Source organism: Capsicum annuum, chromosome 8 (assembly GCF_002878395.1).
Source record: "Capsicum annuum cultivar UCD-10X-F1 chromosome 8, UCD10Xv1.1, whole genome shotgun sequence".
Lineage (NCBI taxonomy): Eukaryota > Viridiplantae > Streptophyta > Magnoliopsida > Solanales > Solanaceae > Capsicum > Capsicum annuum.
The window spans coordinates 37,932,736-37,951,689 of record NC_061118.1 but is presented as its reverse complement, the minus strand read 5'-3'; the positions used below and the strand labels follow the sequence as shown (position 1 = coordinate 37,951,689).

At 36.7% G+C, this 18,954-nt stretch overlaps 2 protein-coding genes across 13 annotated transcripts; one reads left to right on the top strand and one right to left on the bottom strand.

Annotated features, from left to right (window-relative positions):
* The first annotated feature begins 933 nt into the window (after positions 1-933).
* On the top strand, positions 934-7,273 carry LOC107846270 (BEL1-like homeodomain protein 1). Of its 3 annotated transcripts, none has more exons than XM_016690704.2 (5): positions 934-1,450; positions 3,199-4,098; positions 5,230-5,603; positions 5,730-5,790; positions 5,988-7,273. In XM_016690704.2, exons 2-5 carry the CDS (start codon positions 3,232-3,234, stop codon positions 6,795-6,797), a joined length of 2,112 nt encoding a protein of 703 aa, XP_016546190.2. In that variant the 5' UTR covers positions 934-1,450; positions 3,199-3,231; the 3' UTR covers positions 6,798-7,273. The 3 variants fall into 3 exon arrangements, with proteins under 3 accessions (XP_016546190.2, XP_047250371.1, XP_047250370.1); XM_047394415.1 differs by having other exon boundaries at positions 1,448-1,493; XM_047394414.1 differs by lacking the exon at positions 934-1,450 and adding an exon at positions 1,623-2,736.
* Positions 7,274-12,179: 4,906 nt separating this feature from the next.
* On the bottom strand, positions 12,180-18,396 carry LOC107846243 (BTB/POZ domain-containing protein At3g05675). Of its 10 annotated transcripts, none has more exons than XM_047394403.1 (4): positions 18,252-18,396; positions 16,631-16,716; positions 14,305-14,359; positions 12,180-13,729 (listed from the first exon to the last, which is right to left on the bottom strand). In XM_047394403.1, the coding sequence occupies exons 3-4, from the start codon at positions 14,314-14,316 to the stop codon at positions 12,419-12,421; spliced, it is 1,323 nt and encodes a 440-aa protein (XP_047250359.1). In that variant the 5' UTR covers positions 14,317-14,359; positions 16,631-16,716; positions 18,252-18,396; the 3' UTR covers positions 12,180-12,418. The 10 variants fall into 10 exon arrangements, with proteins under 10 accessions (XP_047250359.1, XP_047250360.1, XP_047250361.1 ...); XM_047394404.1 differs by having other exon boundaries at positions 14,305-14,400; positions 16,632-16,716; XM_047394405.1 differs by having other exon boundaries at positions 16,631-16,729; positions 18,252-18,394.
* Positions 18,397-18,954: the final 558 nt, after the last annotated feature.

Sequence of the window (18,954 nt, the reverse complement as noted above, 5' to 3'; positions counted from 1 at the left end):
TTCAAATTAAAAGAATGTAACTTTTAAAACTCAAACTATGACACATAAATTAAAACAAAAAGAGAATATTTTAATATATAAGCAAAAACACACACTCACATACACACATCCACATCTTTCTTCTCATCTTTTATCGGTATTTGATTCTTTCCATTCATCGGTAGCTTCGTCTCCGCTGTTATTCATATTTACAATTAAAATTAATAAATGTAACTTTTAAAACTCAAATTATGCCATATAAATTCGTACAGAAAGAGAATTTTTTATGTATAAACAAAAATGCACACTCACATACACACTTCCACATCTTTCTTCTCATCTCTTTTCGATATTTGATTCTTTTCATTTATCGATAACTTCGTCTCCACTTCTATTCATATTTACGATTAAAATTAAAAAGTATAACTTTTGAAAACTCAAACTATGACACATAAATTCAAACTAAAAGAAAATACTTTTATATATAAGCAAAAACGCACAATCACATGCACACATTCGCATCTTCCTGCTCATCTCTTATCGATATTAGATCCTTTTAATTCATCGGTAGTTCCGTCTTCGCTCCTATTCATATTTACGATTAAAATTAGAAAATGTAACTTTTAAAATCCAAACTACGACACTTAAATTTGAACAGAAAAGGAATATTTATTATATATAAGCAAACACACACGCTCACATACACACATCCACATCTTTCTTCTCGTCTCTTATCGATATTAGATCCTTTCAATTCATCGGTAGCTCCGCTTTCGCTCCTATTCATATTTACTAAACTTCCTTTTCATTCATCGGTAGCTCCGCCTTCGCTCCTATTCATATTTACGATTAAAATTAAAATGTGTAACTTTTGAAACTCAAACTGTGACACATAAATTCGAACAGAAAGAGAATATATTTATATATAAGCAAAAACACACACTCACATACACACATCTACATCTTTCTTTTCATCTCTTAGACTCTTATCGATATTAGATCCTTTTCATTCATCAGTATCTCCGCCTTTGCTCCTATTCATATTTACGATTAAAATTAAAAAATGTAAATTTTAAAACTTTCTTTTCATTCATCATCAGTAGCTCCGCCTTCGCTCCTATTTATATTTACGATTAAATTAAAATCTGTAACTTTTGAAACATAAACTGTGACACAGAAAGAGAATATTTTTATATATAAGAAAACCACACACTCACATACACAAATCCACATCTTTCTCTCTTTCTATCTTTCTTCTTTTATTTTCTTTTCTCTCTCTAAAAAAAAAGTTCAGTACTTTTATTAGCTCTCATCACTTCACACAGAAGAAGATAGTTTTTTTTTTCTTTTTTTTTTTTTTTATGCTGATGGATGCATCAAATGATTTGGAAAGCTGAGTCAAATCACAAGAAGAAAGAAAAAATAAAATAAAAAAAAGAAAGTTATAATAATCAAAAATATTATTTTCCAGGTATGGCATTACTTCTTCACTTATTAATTAACAAAGTAAAAATGTAAGCTTCTCCCATTAATTGTTTGAAGAAAAATGGTTTTCTTCCTTTCTTTTTTTTTAATCGGTCGAGGCGGAGCCAAAATTTGAAGTTATCTGATTTTAAATTTTATTTTACTACCCTTTTGTGATGTTGAGTCTGAATTAACAATTTGTACTTATCGAATGAAGTTTTTAAGAAAAGTATAAAATTTGAAATGAAGTTATTGACTTCAGTCGTAACTGTAGTCAAGACTCTAATTTGAGGTAGATCGAGAATTTAAAGTTTATGAGATTTTGAATTCTGAAGCTTTTGCGTTACTGAGTTCTAAATTAATCTACACATGAAACGAATGTTTAATGAAAATACAATATTTAAAATAAAACTAGCTAATGAGTTCTACTGAAACCGTAACCGATACTATAGCTACACCAATACTCAAATAGATCAAAAAAGTTTATGAATTTTAAGTTCTAAGTTAATAATTTTAATATGTTAGTAGTGAAACTTTTAAAATAAATATAATATCTGAATCAAAATTATTAAGTTCTATCGAATTTTCACTCTCTCTCTTCATTATGTGTGTCCTTTCTCTCTCTAAAATCTATAATGATTTTCTGTGCCACAGTAACCAAAAGAAAATTCTTCATTTCTTCCATTTGTCAGATTATAATACACCACGTGCACTAAACAAAATTTCGTATAACCATATTTAATTTACAAACCCTAATCTTATTTTTTTTTTAATCAAGAAAATTAAATGCATTTATATAAGTTAAATGATTTATTTCTTTTAAATATTTCTCATACAAATGATTGGTTATATTGACATATATTACTAAATTTTCTAGGTTCATTTATCATTTTGTGCCTTTGAAAGTTGTAACAAGTACACATCAATTATTACCATAAAACAAGTACTTTTACATAGGGATCTTACCTTTTTTTAGTTAAAAAAGTTTTACCCTTAGAGCTAGGAAGATTCATTCTATGAGTTCTCGATGAAAATTCTGTCTCCGTCACTGATATAGTAATTTGTAATTGTCGGTAGTATATATTACAACCACAATAGCAATATACACAGACCTTACTCTTACGTTTGTAGTGAAGAGAGGTTGAATGTACACGGGCGGAACTAGCTTTGAGCTAGGAGTCATCCGAACCCCCTCGATAGAAAATTACACTACTTATATATGTATGGTTTGAAATTATCTTTTATGCATATATAATAGCAAGGGCGGACCTATACAAAGCTTCAAACAAAGAGGTTGGGCTGTGCACTTCATTGATTTGACTTCACTTTACTTAGTCAAATTTTTTGTGCTCCGTCATCCATTAAATTCGATGCATATTAAGTATAATTATATAAAAAAATTTTATAAAATCAGGTATAAGATTTAGGAAAAACGCCCGGTAAACAAAGAAGATAGCTGAATGTTTTAGTTTTTAGACGGAACCTTAAAGCTTTGGACATTAATATACATGTTCAAATCTTTCGTGCACCCACGATCCCTAAATTCTGAATCCGTCACTGTATAATAGACCTCAAACCCCCAGTTTGAACCGCTTAGTGAAAATTCTGGCTCTGTCACTATACAATACAGGGGTGGGGGGTTGTGTAGGGTAAAGTTTGCTTTAATTTATATATAGTATGTTTTGGCTTTTATTTTGGAAAATGATATGAATGACTTAGTTAGACTTTAAATTTTGATTTTTTTTTTTTTTGCAGATTAGTTTTTTGTTTTTTATTGTGAGGAAAAAAATGGCATCATATTTTCATGGAAATTCAGAAATCCAAACAGGAAATGATGGATTGCAAACTTTAATACTGATGAATCCTGGTTATGTTGGATTTTCTGAAACACAACATCATCAGCAACAACAACAACAACAAGGTGTCAGTAGTAACAACCTTATTTTCTTCAACTCCAACACTGTTGGAAGTTCAATAAACTTATCTCACGCGCCGCCACCGCCACCGCCGCCTCCGTCTCAGCAGTTTGTCGGGATACCTCTCACCACCGCGGCGTTCGCTGCGCCGTCCAGTTCATCACAAGAGGGGGGTAATAGTAACAATGATTCAATATCTGCACTTCATGGGTTCCTAGCTCGATCGACTCAGTATGGTTTTTACAACCCGAGTAATGATATTACAGCGGCGCGTGATATTACACGCGCTCATCAACAAGGTCTTTCTCTTAGTTTGTCGTCGCAGCAGCCGGGTTTCGGGAACTTTAATGCAGCGCGTGAGATTGTTTCGCCGACGGCCGGGGGCGGATCGGCATCGTCCGGGATACTACAACAACCGGGTAGTAGTAGTAGTAGTGTGCCTTTGAGTTCTAAGTACTTGAAGGCAGCACAAGAGTTGCTTGATGAAGTTGTAAATGTTGGAAAATCAATGAAAAGTACTAGTACTAATAGTACTGAAGTTGTTAATGATGATGTCAAGAAATTGAAGAACACAACGATGACGACAACAACAACGACAACTGATGTTGATGGACAAGTAGATGGGGGAGAGAGTAACAGTAAACATGATGGTGTTGCAGTTGCTGGAACAGAGCTAAGTACAGCAGAAAGGCAAGAAATTCAGATGAAAAAAGCTAAACTTGTAAACATGCTTGATGAGGTAATTAATTAGCTATATGCTCCTATATCTTCTTTCTTTTTTACGTTGCTCGGAGTCTTCAAAAATGTTGTTGCATCCGTGTCGGATCAGAGTCAGACCGACATAGGTCACATCAGTCAACAGAAGAAACTCCATATCCTTGAGCGTCGGCTAATCATCTTCACCTTTGTGTCCTTTGTTTGCCAAAGAGTTGGCACGTTGGTTTGTCCTCGTTCTGAGGTAGTGGTGTGGATTGCGTACACTTTAACCCTCTTCAGACCGACTTTGTGAAAATACACTGAGTATGTTGTTGTTGTTATTTTGTCTTCGTCTAGATATGTGTAATTTTGGCCTTTTCGGCTTCCAACAAGTATATCTACAATCTTCGATAACAACTCTCAGCGAGTGAGACACTGGGGTCGTCGATAAGCTTCGACAATTATTTACAATCTTCACTAATAGTTCACTCAACGAGTGATACTATATGTCCTCTTCATTGATAAGCTTGACGGCGAACACTGGCCTTATCGGTTTCCAACAAATATTATTTTAAGGCTATGGTACTTTTTGATTGTTATAGTTTTTTAGCCTTTCAAGATAGTGTCTCTATCAAAAAAGTTGCATCAGATCTTCACTGAAAAAAAATAGTAAATCTAAAAACTAGTACTAAATAATACTAAGAGGAAAACGTACCTGTCAAAAGTGTTACTTTCATCAGGGGTATTGTCCTGACTCTTGACAATCCTGTAATATCAAACTAAGTTGCTCGGATTCTCCAAAAATTTGCGATACTACATTTGAATGATCCGACATGCTCCGATAACATTTTTGAAGAGTCTGAGCAACATAGATATGAAACTTTAGTACTCTTTTTGCTTTGTACTCATGTTGGATCCTCCGGAAGTATACTACTTTTGAATGATCTGACATGCTCCCGATAACATTTTTGAAGAGTCTGAGCAACATAGATGTGAAATTTTAGTACTCTTTTGCTTTGTAGTCGTGTTGGATACTCCAGAAGTGTACTACTTTTGAAAGATCCGACATGCTCCCGATAACATTTTTGAAGAGTCTGAGCAACGTAGATATGAAATTTTGTAACTCTTTTTGCTTTTATGTTTTGTTTCTATAATTTTGGGTGTTAATACATAGGTGGAGCAAAGGTACAGACTTTATCATCATCAAATGCAGACAGTGATACATTGGTTGGAGCAAGCAGCTGGCATTGGATCAGCAAAAACATATACAGCATTGGCTTTACAGACGATTTCGAAGCAATTTAGGTGTCTTAAGGACGCGATAATTGGTCAAATACGATCAGCAAGCAAGACGTTAGGCGAAGAGGATAGTTTGGGAACGAAGATTGAAGGTTCGAGGCTTAAGTTTGTTGATAATCAGCTAAGACAACAAAGAGCTCTTCAACAATTGGGAATGATCCAGCATAATGCTTGGAGACCTCAGAGAGGATTGCCCGAACGTGCTGTTTCTGTTCTTCGCGCTTGGCTTTTCGAGCATTTCCTTCACCCGTAAGTACCTAAAATTTCCGGAAAATGTTGCTACACCTGTGTCGGATCCTCCAAAGAATGCATATATTTTGGAGGATCCGCAGGCGAAGTACTATATTCTGATACATTGTGGCAATTTGTGTACAGTTATCCCAAGGATTCAGACAAAATGATGCTAGCAAAACAGACAGGGCTAACTAGGAGTCAGGTAAGTGATAAGCTATATTGCTCAGACTCTTCAAGAATGTCGATAGGTGCATGTCATATCCTCCAAAAATAGTATGATTTTGAAGGATCTGACACGGGTGCAGCAACATTTTTGGAGAGTCCGAGCAACTTAGGTGATAAACAACATTGGTCTTAACAGTTTTGGTTTTGACAAAGTTATGTTTCGGGACAATTCAGGTGTCGAATTGGTTCATCAATGCTCGCGTTCGCCTTTGGAAGCCGATGGTGGAAGAGATGTACTTGGAAGAGGTGAAAGAACACGAACAGAATGGAACGGATCAAGAAAAGACAAACAAATTAGGCGAACAGAACGATGATTCAACAACATCGAGATCCATTGCTCAACAACAGAAAAGTCCTGGTTCAGATGTCTCGAAGCAACACAACTCGACTTCAAAAATGTCAATGTCGAATGCCACTTCCATATCACCTATCGGTATGAGCATCCGTAATCAGTCTGCTGCTGGTTTCAACCTCATCGGATCACCAGAGATTGAAAGCATCGACATTACTCAAGGAAGTAGTCCGAAGAAACTGAGGAGCAACAACGACATGTTGCATTCGCCAAACATGGATGTAAAGCCTGATGAGGACCAAATGACGATGAAGTTTGGGGACGATAGGCAGGACAGAGATGGATTCTCACTAATGGGAGGACCGATGAACTTCATGGGAGGATTCGGGGCTTATCCTATTGGAGAAATCTCGAGGTTTAGCACCGAGCAATTCTCAGCGCCATACTCAGCAAGCGGCGCAGTTTCACTCACTCTTGGCTTACCACATAACGAAAATCTACCAATGTCAGCTACACACCACAGTTTCCTTCCCATTCCCACACAAAACATCCAAATTGGTGAAGCAAATCATGAGTTTGGTAGCCTAAACACACCAACATCAGCTCACTCAACATCAAGTGTTTACGAGAACTTCAACATTCAAAACAGAAAGAGGTTTGCCGCGCCCTTGTTACCAGATTTTGTCGCGTGACAAAACAACAGGAATTAGCAACAGACAACTTCAGTTGCTGAACAACAACATGCATTACCGACAGACAACTTCAGTCGCGCTAAAACAAGAACATGCATTAGCGAGTAGCGACAGACAACTTATGTTGCTAAAACAAGAACAGGAATTAGCGACAGACAACTTCTATTGTTGAACAACCAAAAAACCGATGTTTAGTATATTGTTTTGGGAATTATATGATCATGGTAGTGTAAAGAATCAAGAAACAACTTTTACATAGTTACATAGTCCTATACATTGCAGATGAAGAACCATTTAAGTTCTTCAAAAATAGATAGATTTTCTAGGCCTAGTTCTAGAAGATATATATATATATATGGTTGAGGGTTTGTATATTAATTTTGTTGATGCAGATGGCATAGTTAAATTGGGCTTGTTATATGTTGTTTTGGATGGTATAAAAAAAAAAAAATAATACTCCATCCATTTTTAGCCAATCTTCGTCAATTCTCTTTCCATTTTCAATCATAAATCTATTTTTTCCTAGCAAAAGCCAGCATCTTAACTAAGGGGTTCAAAATCGAAAAATGTGAACAAAAAAACTAATCGAAGGGGTTGAACATCTGTTATATATACAACAGCAATAACAACAACAACAACAACATACCCAGTGTAATCCCACATAGTGGGGTCTGGAGAGGGTAAAATATACGCAATCTATACCACTACCTCCGAAAAAGTAGAGAGGCTGTTTCCGATAGACTCTCGGCTCAGGACAAAAGATAGAAAACAAAACATAAAATAGGATGTAATAATGTAATAAAATCACACACTAGTACCCTACACTATCAAACCGGGCGCAACACCAAAGCACGGCTACCCCAAAACACTCATATCTACTAGCTACGCCCCACCCACCCGCACTAGCCCTCTAACCTAATTTGTGCCTTCCATAACTTTCTATCTAGGGTCATATACTCAGTAAGTTGTAATTGATCCATGTCACGTCTAATCACCTCCCTCCAATATTTCTTCGACCTACTCCTACCCCTGAAATCATCCAAAGCTAACCGCTCAGGGTTCGGATGAACCCCTTACTATTAGCTAGTTCCGCTCCTGAGCAAAATGAAAACATGTTTGAGTAAGGGGCGGAGCGTAATGTTGAATAATTATGTTGAATATATAGTAGATGCTGAATATTCAGTTCTTTGTATGCTTTATCATATTTTGAATCTGCTCAGTAAGAATTTTGATTCTGCCTCTGATCTTATCTTTCATAAGTTAAAAAAGTCTAATAATTACTACAAGTTATTTTCCTCTATAATATTTTAGTCCAAGGTTTCATTTGAGCCTATAAGTCAAACTATACAAAAGCAAAAGTCACACTCAATTATTTGATGAAAATGATTTTTCTATCATTCTCATGATGGATAATGGGAATTCAATTCAAATTATTTTCCCTCCTATAGATATTTTATAAAGTCAATATTTTGAACTTAGAAATTTTCACTATAATATGTTAAATGATTTTAGCATTTCATATCAACACTGGGTGCGCCAATAAGTCAACATTTCATTGAACTTTTTACGAAATATATATATTATAATACTTACTCTATTATTTTTACTTGTTCAATATTAATAAATACAAATTAATTCTGAATAAATATAGTTTTTGGTTTCAAACTATAGAGTCATTATTTCATATAAAACAGATGTAATGCATAAACGTGCCTTTTAACTTGGCCTCAATTTGCATATATATGCCCTCCAATTTCGAGAGTGCACACAGGTACTTAAACTTGTATAAAGTTAAACCAATAGGCGCATATGTCATAGGTGGCATAATACACATATAAATGTCATGTAGGACCCACGTAAAATGTGTGTCTCTATTTGTTCAACTTTATACAAATTTACGTGTCTACTCGTAGTGGCGGAGCCACCTTTCAGCGAGGGGTTCATCGGAACCCCTTCGATGTTAAATTATACTATTTTTACATGGTTAAAAATATTTTTTCTATGTATATATAGTAGATGTTGAACCCCCTTCGGTCAGTTCATATATTTTCTTCTAAACCCCCTCAAGTGGGAGGATATAAATATCAGTTGAGGTCAAGTTAAAGATCACGTTTGCATATATTATCTCAAATCTCAACATAGCTTGTTACACATGGAAATTTCAAGTTTATATGTATATAGATAGAAGGAATAAACACCTAACTAGACTAATACCAATATATGAATTATCTTCAAACTTTACTATCAAAGAATTTTATGATGGAAATATAAAATATAACCATTATTCTATGAAATAATCATCAATAACAACAACCCCACCCCACCCCACCCCCCCCAAAAAAAAAAAAAATACCCCTCAAAAATAGAAAAGATAGAACAAATAAAATGAAATCCTAATTTCCAATTTGGACAGATAATGATGGATCATTTGAAAATGAAATGAACCTAACAAAGGTAGTTACTTATAGATACAAGTTACACAGAGAATAATTTTGTTCTTAGAAATATTTCTTTGTTTGGGAAATTGTTTGATTAAATTTAAGTACTATTTCACTCTTTTTTAAAATAACATTTTATTTCAAAAGTGATTAAAGTGTTTTTTCTATCATGTTGCTAAAAATCTTTTTTTTTTGGGGGGGGGGGGGGGGGGGGGGGGGGGAGAGATAATCTTGCTTTTGTGATTCTTTTCTTATTTGTAACTATTTGATAATGATGGTTCTTGATTTTTGGTCCAAATGCAATTGCTTTTTAGCATTTTGGGTAGGGAATCGGAGGTCTCGGGTTCGAGCCTAGGTATGGAGAAAATCCTGTTGGGAGCATCACCCTCAGAATGGGTCCTACAATGCGTGATCCAAATTAATCGAGGCTTTAATGCTGATACCGGACACCGAGTGGGAAACCAAAAAAAGAAAAATTAAGAGGGATGGAAGGAGTTCATCAAAATCACCATCCCCGGAGAGGGGGGAAAGGTTTATCTGAAACTGCCTCGCTGAAAAATTACACTATATAAGGTTAAATTTCTTTTTGCATATATATAATAGGTGATAAAATTAGTTATTCCTTTTAGTTTGCCATAACTCTTTGGTTTAAAGTTGTCTCGGATGTAACCTATAGGTGATACATTCGATTGAGCCGCATGATCAGTTCTGATGCTTGTGTCAGTGTACGTTGCCTACACTAGTATTCCCCTGACGCAAGTGTGATTCTTCTCTAGACCCTACAGCTAGCCATAACTCTTTGGTTTAAAGTTGTCTCGGATGTGATCAATGGGTCATGCATTCGATTGAGCCGCATGATCAGTTCTGATGCTTGTGTCAGTGTACGTTGCCTACACTATTATTCCCTTGATGCAAGTGTGATTCTTCTCTGGACCCTACATAACCATGCCGTCCCTTGGTTTCAAAAACGGCCAAAAAAATTCAATTCAAAATTTTGTCTGAATTTATCCCTCTATCCTTCTCTACTTAAATATCAGACTTTTTAGTTCATTTATCGTAATACTCCGGAGGAGCACATGGAACATCTACGTAAAATCTTTCAACTACTCAATTTTACATCAAGAAAGAGAAGTACTCGTTCGTTAAATAAGAGGTAGACTTCTCGGTGCATGTCATAAACCAAATCAAGATAAACAAGGCCAAGGTGTCTACCATAAGGAAGTGGGAGGTGCCTACTTCCGCGACCGAGTTGTTGCTTCCCTCTTCCAATTCAAAACTCGAGAGGTAGTAGATGTGACCTGTGTGGTTTCGTTTCAACAACCTTCAATCGTTCTCAACGTTTTAGATCGAGTCGACAAAAAGCGCGAACAAACCCTAAATCCAGCTCCCTCAACCTTTGTAACATCGATATAGAAATCGAATACTTGATTACGAGGGTGTCGATAAATTTCAAATTCATGACTTACGTGTAATTCACACATCATACATAGAAACTTGGGGCAAATTCTTAATTGTTTACTCTATTACCATTTAGAGAAAAAAAATGAAAATAAATAAATAATAGATAAATAAATAAATAAATAATTGAACAAATTTTCCTTTGTAATGAATGGACAAAATTGAACACGTTTGTTTAAAAAAAAAAGAAAGGAATGAGAGAAAAAGACCAATTGTAACAAAAGAACTATATCTTTGACCAATTTCATGCATGGCACTTGTGGCCAAGATTGAACCAATATTATGAATAAATATGGTAGTATTATTTGGGAAACAAACTCAAATATGTCATCGAACTATTAGAAATTGTTCATCTATGTCATCTGTTATAAGTTTGGCTCATTTACATTACTGTTGTTGAAAGTTTGGCGCATTTATATTACTGCCGTTACAGAAAGGTTCATTCGTATCATTTATTTGTAACGATGAATTTTACAAAATCATGTTTACCACGTGACCTCTAATTAGATGTCCACATCACCAAATCCAATCAATCAATATTATCTAAAATAAAAAGGTACTCATCATATTGTTTGAATCTCCCATTTAGATTGAGAGATTTGTGAATGGAGTAATCATTTTTGTAATAAAAAAGTAATTTTGATTAATATGTCAATGGAGATAAGAGAAATGCCACCAACAACAACAAAACATACTGTGAATGGAGTAATCATTTTTGTAATAAAAAAGTAATTTTGATTAATATGTCAATGGAGCTAAGAGAAATGCCACCACCAACAACAAAACATACCTAGTGTAACCCACAAGCCGGCCGGGGAAGTGTAGGATATATGTAGACGTTACCCCTACCGTATCTTTTTAGGACAAAGAGGTTGTTTCCGATGGATCCTCAACTCATAAGAAAAGCTTTCGAAGTAGGGTTGAAGGGAAAAAAACGACAGCAAAGTGAGAGTAGTACGACCAACAACATACCAGTGTCCTACCTTTGTGAGGTAGGGAGGTTATTTACGATAGACCCTAGGCTTAAGTAGGGTTCCGGAGGTTCATGATTCATCGGAAAAACGACTCACTCAAACAACTTGCAACAATTTGTGACTAGCATAAGGATAACCATATGCATTCTATGCTGCTTGGACTCTCCAAAAATGCTGCCACATCCGTGTTAGATCCTGCATTCGTTTTGAAGAATCTGACACACACCTACAGACATTTTTGAAAAATTCGAGCAACATAATCTGTCTAACCGGCTCAAAAAAGAGAACAACAACATACCGAGTGTAGTCCCACAAGCGGAGTCTGGAGAGGATAGGATGTACGTAAACCTTACCCCTACGTTTGTGGGGTAGTGAGGTTGTTTCCGATACACTCTCGACTCAAAAGTTAAAATAGAACTACTTCAAAATAACTAACAAGCAGATTCAGATTTGGCCAAGAACATCAGCTGCCATATCTGTAGGAGCAAAGCTTTCAAATGTAAGAACATAAGTTAAGTCATCAATCATCACTTAGCATAAAAGTTTCAGAGCAAAATTCCAGTTTTTTTCGAGTTCCGAATATTGCTGAAAAGGATTGATACAACAACAACAACAACTACAAAAATAGAAGTTACTTTACAGAACCTAGGCCATTTTACGACGTCTTACCAGTTCGCTATGTCATAATTCAAAAGAATAAAAGAAAGTTTTCAGCACCTAAATCCTAGAATCGGCGAAAGTACAAGAGAAGTCATACTGCCTTAGCTGTATTGTGCTCTTCCGCGAGTGTTGTCAGCCTTCGCTTGGCAACCTTAGACCTGTAACACCATACTTCAAATGCCTCGGTGAGGTCTGGATATCGAATCTGTTGATTATCCAACCACTCAGTTAAAATGTCCGTCTGATCAACTGATGGCAGTGTGAGTATAATAGCAACGAATGCAGACTCCAACGATTGCCAGATGTCGCTATCGACTTTTACTGTGAGATCATCCTCGGTTTCCTCGGTGAATGAATCGACTAAAGGTTTCATGGTCTGGACAAAAGGAAGCCAGAGCTTCACCATGTGAAGTCGTTTAACCGTAGGTAACACAACTATGCCGTATCCTACCGCCTCTAATACTTTTGCGGTCACCTCAAGAACCTTCAGTTTTGTCTTCAGAATTTGATTTTCTGCGTCTTTTTGTTGAACGATTTTCACTAGTTTCACCGACAACTCCGTCCAGCTGCAAACGAAATCTCTGATAATCTCCAACTTTCCTAATATCTGACATGCCCATAACAAATCTGTCAAACAAGAATGCAGCGATTGCATTTTCCCAGCATCTGAAATCGATTCTTGGAGGTCACACGTTAGAGATTCTATGAGGCTGTTAAACCTAACAAACAGCTTCTTGACACATCGAATGACTTCTAGCTTTATTTCTTCATCAGCGGTTACTAAAGGAGCATCATCGTCCTCGGTGAGCATGTATTCAAGCTGTTCTTGAGCAGTGTTTTTCAGATCATGCAAGGGTGAAGGAGGCGATGACGTAGCAAATTGAAGGGTTGCGAGAAAAATCTTCATTACTGCAGTAGGATTGACTGGTTGGAGGCGAGCCAGTACGGGTTCCGCCTTAGATCCCATGCTTGGTATAGTATTTAATATCTCCTCCTCTTCAGCTTCCTCCCAAGGGACTGCTTCCAAATAATCCACGCACACTGCAATAATTCTCGGACATCCAAGCTTGACAGCAACTCGCAAAATGCCAAGTGCGTTCTTGACGCCATGGCAAACTTCTGTCATTAAGCCATCCGCGATGACATAAAAGAGTCGAAGGACATTGACATGGGAGTCCAGGTCAGGTTCTTCACAGTAAACCTCAACACAATTGCGTGAATCCAGAATCTGACATGTCGGCCAACTATCTGATAACCGATCAGCAAAATATTTGCTCTCTTCAACGAGAACATCTGAATGGCAGTAAAGCCAATCGTCACGGCCATCCTGTGTTCTAAGTCTTACGACAACATCACTGGTTGGTCTATCTCCAATCTTGCTTGATATCTTCAACTCATTAGGCTGCAAGGTGGAATGATAGAGGTTAGTCCAACAACTACATACCCAGTGTAATCCCACAAGTGGGGTCGGAGGAGGGTATTGAGTACGCAGACCTTACCTCTACCTTGTGCAGGTAGAGAGGCGGTTCCGATAGACCCTCGGCTCAACCACAACCACGACATTTAAGGAACCCACCGGAGCGGCCAAAGTAGTAGATGCAAGAATCAGCATTTTAAAACAAATGCATGTCCATGTCTCTTAAAGCAAGGGAAGGCCTAGCTTCCCTTAGGCAGCCAGGTGGACGCCAAAACACCTAGCAGCCATACACCTTCTGGCGCGAGGAGTTCGACTTTTAGCGTGAACATGAGGTGTAAGCCACCTGTTTAGCTTTTCTTCCCCATCATAAAAAAGAGAACATTTACGACAGGTATATTATTCAAAAGTTAAATATAGTAACCTATGCTATGTGTACACATTAAGAGAAAATGGAATCTTTCGAAAGTTTTACGTAACAAATATTAGGGGAATAAACAAACTTCCAACTTCCATGGATCCTTATATTCTCTTAATTTTCTATACTATGCAAAGACACTTACGGCTGTCTCCATTAATGCACAAGATTAATTGGTGTAGCTTTGATGCATTGTCGGATGCACAAGATTAATTGGTGTAGCTTTGATGCATTGTCGGACCTGCAAAACGAAAAGGATACATGACATCAGATAAAGCAAGATAGCGAAACAGCTTAAGTCAGATTTTGTATTCAATCAGAAACTATTGCATCGCCAACCAAGTCAAAAAAGTACAATAGAAGTTTCTTTTGGATAATTAAATTCCAACAGAACTTCTCGTCTTTTTTTCAATAGATAAAGATGTGAAACGAAAAACAACAAAACTGAATAAACATTAGATTTACCAATATTTTTTAACTTGAGATGCTCTATTTGGTCGACATAAAAACACATAAAAGAATCAAAAGAAGAAGTTGTAGAACTGCCATTAACGGTAACTTTTTCTAATGTGGTGTGTGGTCTAGTTTCCGTGCACCTCGTCTATTCCATCAAGTACCTACTATTTTCTCCCGACACAGGTATTCGGTAACTCTGCGCACCAAGATTTAGGACAACGGAAAGAATCTCCAAGGTTTACACCTTAGAGTAGTGCTCATCTGAAGCACTGGATAACAGCGAAAATAGACCTAAGACAAGCCCTAGATGTGATACGTTTACGGCATGTACTGACAGGGTATCTAATCCTGTTCGTTCCCCATGTTTCCGCATCTCAGCATCGGTAGGGACCCAAAGAGATGCCTTCGCTTTTGGTGTTCATTCATAGATCTCCGGATTTCACCCCTACATAGGAAGTTCCACTCTACTCTATCTCACTAGAGTGAATTGATAATATATTAATGTCTTGGGGATCGAAATCTATAATATGCAAATACATAGGGAACCACTAATCCAAGTCATACAAAATGGTTGGTAGATTAAGTCAGTTTCCAAAAACGGCAGACAAAAGCATCACCACTTATATTTACCATCTTTATCTAAATTGAATGTCCATGATCTTTCAATTTTCCTAAAAGAGAACGTTTCAGGTTATTATAACACGAAAAACCTAGTAACACCAATTTCGAAAAAAAAATAAAAAAAAAGAACTCTAGTAACTTTACTCTTCTGACCACGGGAATTAAAAGAGAGAGAAAGTTTCAGGTAATCATAACATGAAAAACTCTAGTAACACCAATTTCAAAAAAAAAAAAAAAAAAAAAACTCTAGTACCTTTACTCTTCTCACCACAAACTCGTTTGTTTTTGCATTATGAAAATATCATAACGAGGACATGACCTCAGATAGGAAGGTGTGGAGGACACAAATTAGGGTTGAAGTATGGTACGTAGGAGTGTGTCCTAGTAGATAGGAGTACATTGTCTTGTTGCCCTTACTAGTAGTCATAGCAGTATTTTTTTAGTTTCTTGTTCTTCGATTTCTAATGCTATCTAGTGTTTCGTGTAGTTCGATTGTAGAACCATTTTGCTGTAGTATTATTCTGTTGTTTCCGTACTATCTATTATCTCTTGTACTTCCATTACGTCCTTTGTTTTTGTCTTGAGCCAATGGTCTATCGGAAACATCCTCTCTGCCTCACCTCTCCTCTGAGGTAAAGGTAAGGTCCGTGCATGCTCTACCCTCCCTAGACCCCACTTTGTGGGAATATATTGGTATGTTGTCGTCGTTGTTGAAAATATCATGACGAGACTAATGAAACCCGCATGTTCTACTCTTCTTAACCTCATCTTTAAATACTGAAACAAAGTCAAATTAACGGTAGCATGATCATGAGTGTGTCATCTCAGATAGCTTAAGGATGTTGGATCGTCCTCTGACCTTCTACTTCGTCATCTTTTTGTCTTCAGAACTAGAATCAAGTATCAACTACTAAAAATTTGAAATGTAATATTAATTTTTTGCCTTCTCCGAGGACCAAGGGCTTGGAAGGACGTGAATGTACAATAGTCAAAGTGGAAGTCGTGTCATTTTCAAGAGTTAGCACGTGGCACTAGGTAAATTTTTAGAAGCGTAATAGTGCTTTACTAATTAAGCTTACATACGGTATTACAAAGTCTAACAAGTTCTATAGTAGCTGCAGCCAATAGACGTCTTTGACAAACAAGTTTGGACACATAAGCGTGCACGGATGATCAATAAAAGACTAAGAAATTATGTATTTATGTTAAACAAGGGAATGGAAAGTTAAGAACTAAGTTGCTCGAACTCTTCAAAATGTCTACGGATGCGTGTCGGATCCTCCAAAAATAGTGTATTTTTGAAGGATCCAACACAAGTGCGGCAACATTTTCGGAGAGTCCGTGCAATTTAGGTTACGAATGCAATCCAGCTCCAATAAGGCAATCATATAGAACCTTTTGAAGGGCCACCTCTCCGGCAAGTTCCTAGATCTGCTTGGTCATAAAATAGATCTTCTGGTGTATATGCTCGACGGCTAAACTACAAGAAAGAACTGAATATGGCTTAGTTGGAAAGAAAGGCCTGTCAGATTCATAAAGTCAGAAAAAGAAATTATAACTCAAATATGATATCCGTGCACGTAGCGACCACTACTAAAATAGTTTCTGACTGGCGCATCGTTATAATTATCACAGGTAGGAAACTAGATAGTTGTAAGTTTCAGTAATTTATCTGTATCTTCTCAGTTAATCAAAGTAGGCAAAATTCCCGGAAATTATCGATAGTAGCATCATTGATATGTAACATGATGTGATAGCAAATGAATCAAAATCAACCTACATTTGTCATTGTAATACACTACTTTTCAAGGTAGAAATTTTTCGGGCACTTGCGTACACATTTTTCAACAAAAATAAGTTACCGTTTGATATGCACTACCCCGAAGAACGCTCAAGACAGAAGTTGCTATAACTCGTAACTTTATAAAGCAAACAGCAACTACATTATCACAATCTGTTCAGCAAATTCAACTACTTAACAAAACATTTAATACTCCCTCCGTTTCACTTTGTTTTGTCTTACTTTCCTTTTCAGTACATTTTTCAAAAAGAATGTCTCTTTCCTTTTTTTGGGCAACTCTTCAGTTCTAACTAGAACTTTCCACCGGACATATTTAAGACCACAAGATTAAATGCATTTTGGTACATTTTGCATATCTTCAGTTTTTGACCACAAGATTCAAAAGTCTTCTCTACTTTCTTAAAGGCATAATACATAAACAGACACCCAAACTAAGGCATTATACATAAACAGACACCCAAACTTGGCCTAAGCTGGCAAGCAAACATTCCAACTTTGAGTATGCACATCTAAACACCTTTGCTCGTCTCCACTGTGCCAGTCGAATACTCCACCTTACAAATGGTCATCTAAACACTTCCAAAATTTTTTGTGTCACGTTAACATCGGGTGTCCACAAGGCACAGTGAAGACGAGTTGGGGTGTTTAGTTGTCAACTGAGACCAAATTGAGGCATCTAGATGTGCAAACTCAAAGTTGAAGTGCTTACTTGTCAGCAGAAGTCAAGTTTGAGTGTCGGTTTATATATTATGCTCTTTCTTAAACTCCATATCAAGTCAAAACTAGATAAATAAATTGAGACGGAGGGAGTAACAATTAGTAACATTTCAAAGAACCCCAAACATTTCCCAGATGGGTTAAGTTCATTTTTACCAACAACATGCCCAGTATAAGTTGGGAACCGGATAGGGTAGATTGCACGCAGACCTCACCACTACCTCAGAGATAAGTTCATTTTTACCAACAACATGCCCAGTATAAGTTGGGAACCGGATAGGGTAGATTGCACGCAGACCTCACCACTACCTCAGAGATAAAGAGGTTTTTTCTGATACACCCTCGGCTCACGGAAATATAGTCCAAAACAGTCTAGAAAAAGAAGTAATAGAAGTACAAGACATAGCAGATAGTAACAAAAACAACAGATAGCAACAAATATAGAAACTACACAAAATAATATGATAGTCGAAGTACAACGGTAAGTTCTTTTTTACCCTTTATTCAAAATGACATACATTCTCCTTCCCCTCATGAACCCCATATTCAAGATTATCAAAGCTTTCCCTTGTTTATTTCCCTTCACTCAGGCACGCATACCAAAGTCTTCCAAGTATATATCTGCAAATGTTAAGCAAAATGAAATCAAATCACCCACCACCACCGACAACAACAACAACAAAATACTCAGTAAAATCCCATAAGTGGGGTCGGGGAGCATCGGCGTTTTATTATGGGGGGTTAGGATATTAATAGTAACCACACGAAGAAGCCAAAGGGGTTCAACATCTGCTACATATACATATAAAATTAATAATATTTTCCGAATGAAGTTTGGATAAGCCCCCTCGGCCCTACTTAGCTCCGGCCTAAATTCCTTGGACTCTCCAAAAACATGGCCGCACCCGCGTCGGATCCTCCAAAAATGCTCTATTTTTGAAGTATCCGACACACACTCGATGACATTTTTGAAGAGTCCAAACAACATAGGCTCCGGCCCTATTGGAAACGCTAGAGTGTACGCAGACCTTACCCCTAACTAGCTTTGGCAAAACACCCCACCAACACAATCAGTTAAATCAAGCAAATGTCTACTGAATGAAACAGTTCAGCATCAAAAACCACTGAATTTTTAAAGATTGAACAACCTAAAGACTCAATCTTTTCACTCAATTTTTCTTAACAAGAATAAAAAAAAAA

Excerpts from the sequence above, each read along its gene's own strand:
- LOC107846270 (XM_016690704.2), top strand. The coding sequence starts at position 3,232 with ATGGCATCATATTTTCATGGAAATTCAGAAATCCAAACAGGAAATGAT. Across the intron at positions 4,099-5,229 it reads TTGTAAACATGCTTGATGAG|GTGGAGCAAAGGTACAGACT; the intron begins GTAATTAATTAG and ends GTTAATACATAG. Across the intron at positions 5,791-5,987 it reads CAGGGCTAACTAGGAGTCAG|GTGTCGAATTGGTTCATCAA; the intron begins GTAAGTGATAAG and ends GGGACAATTCAG.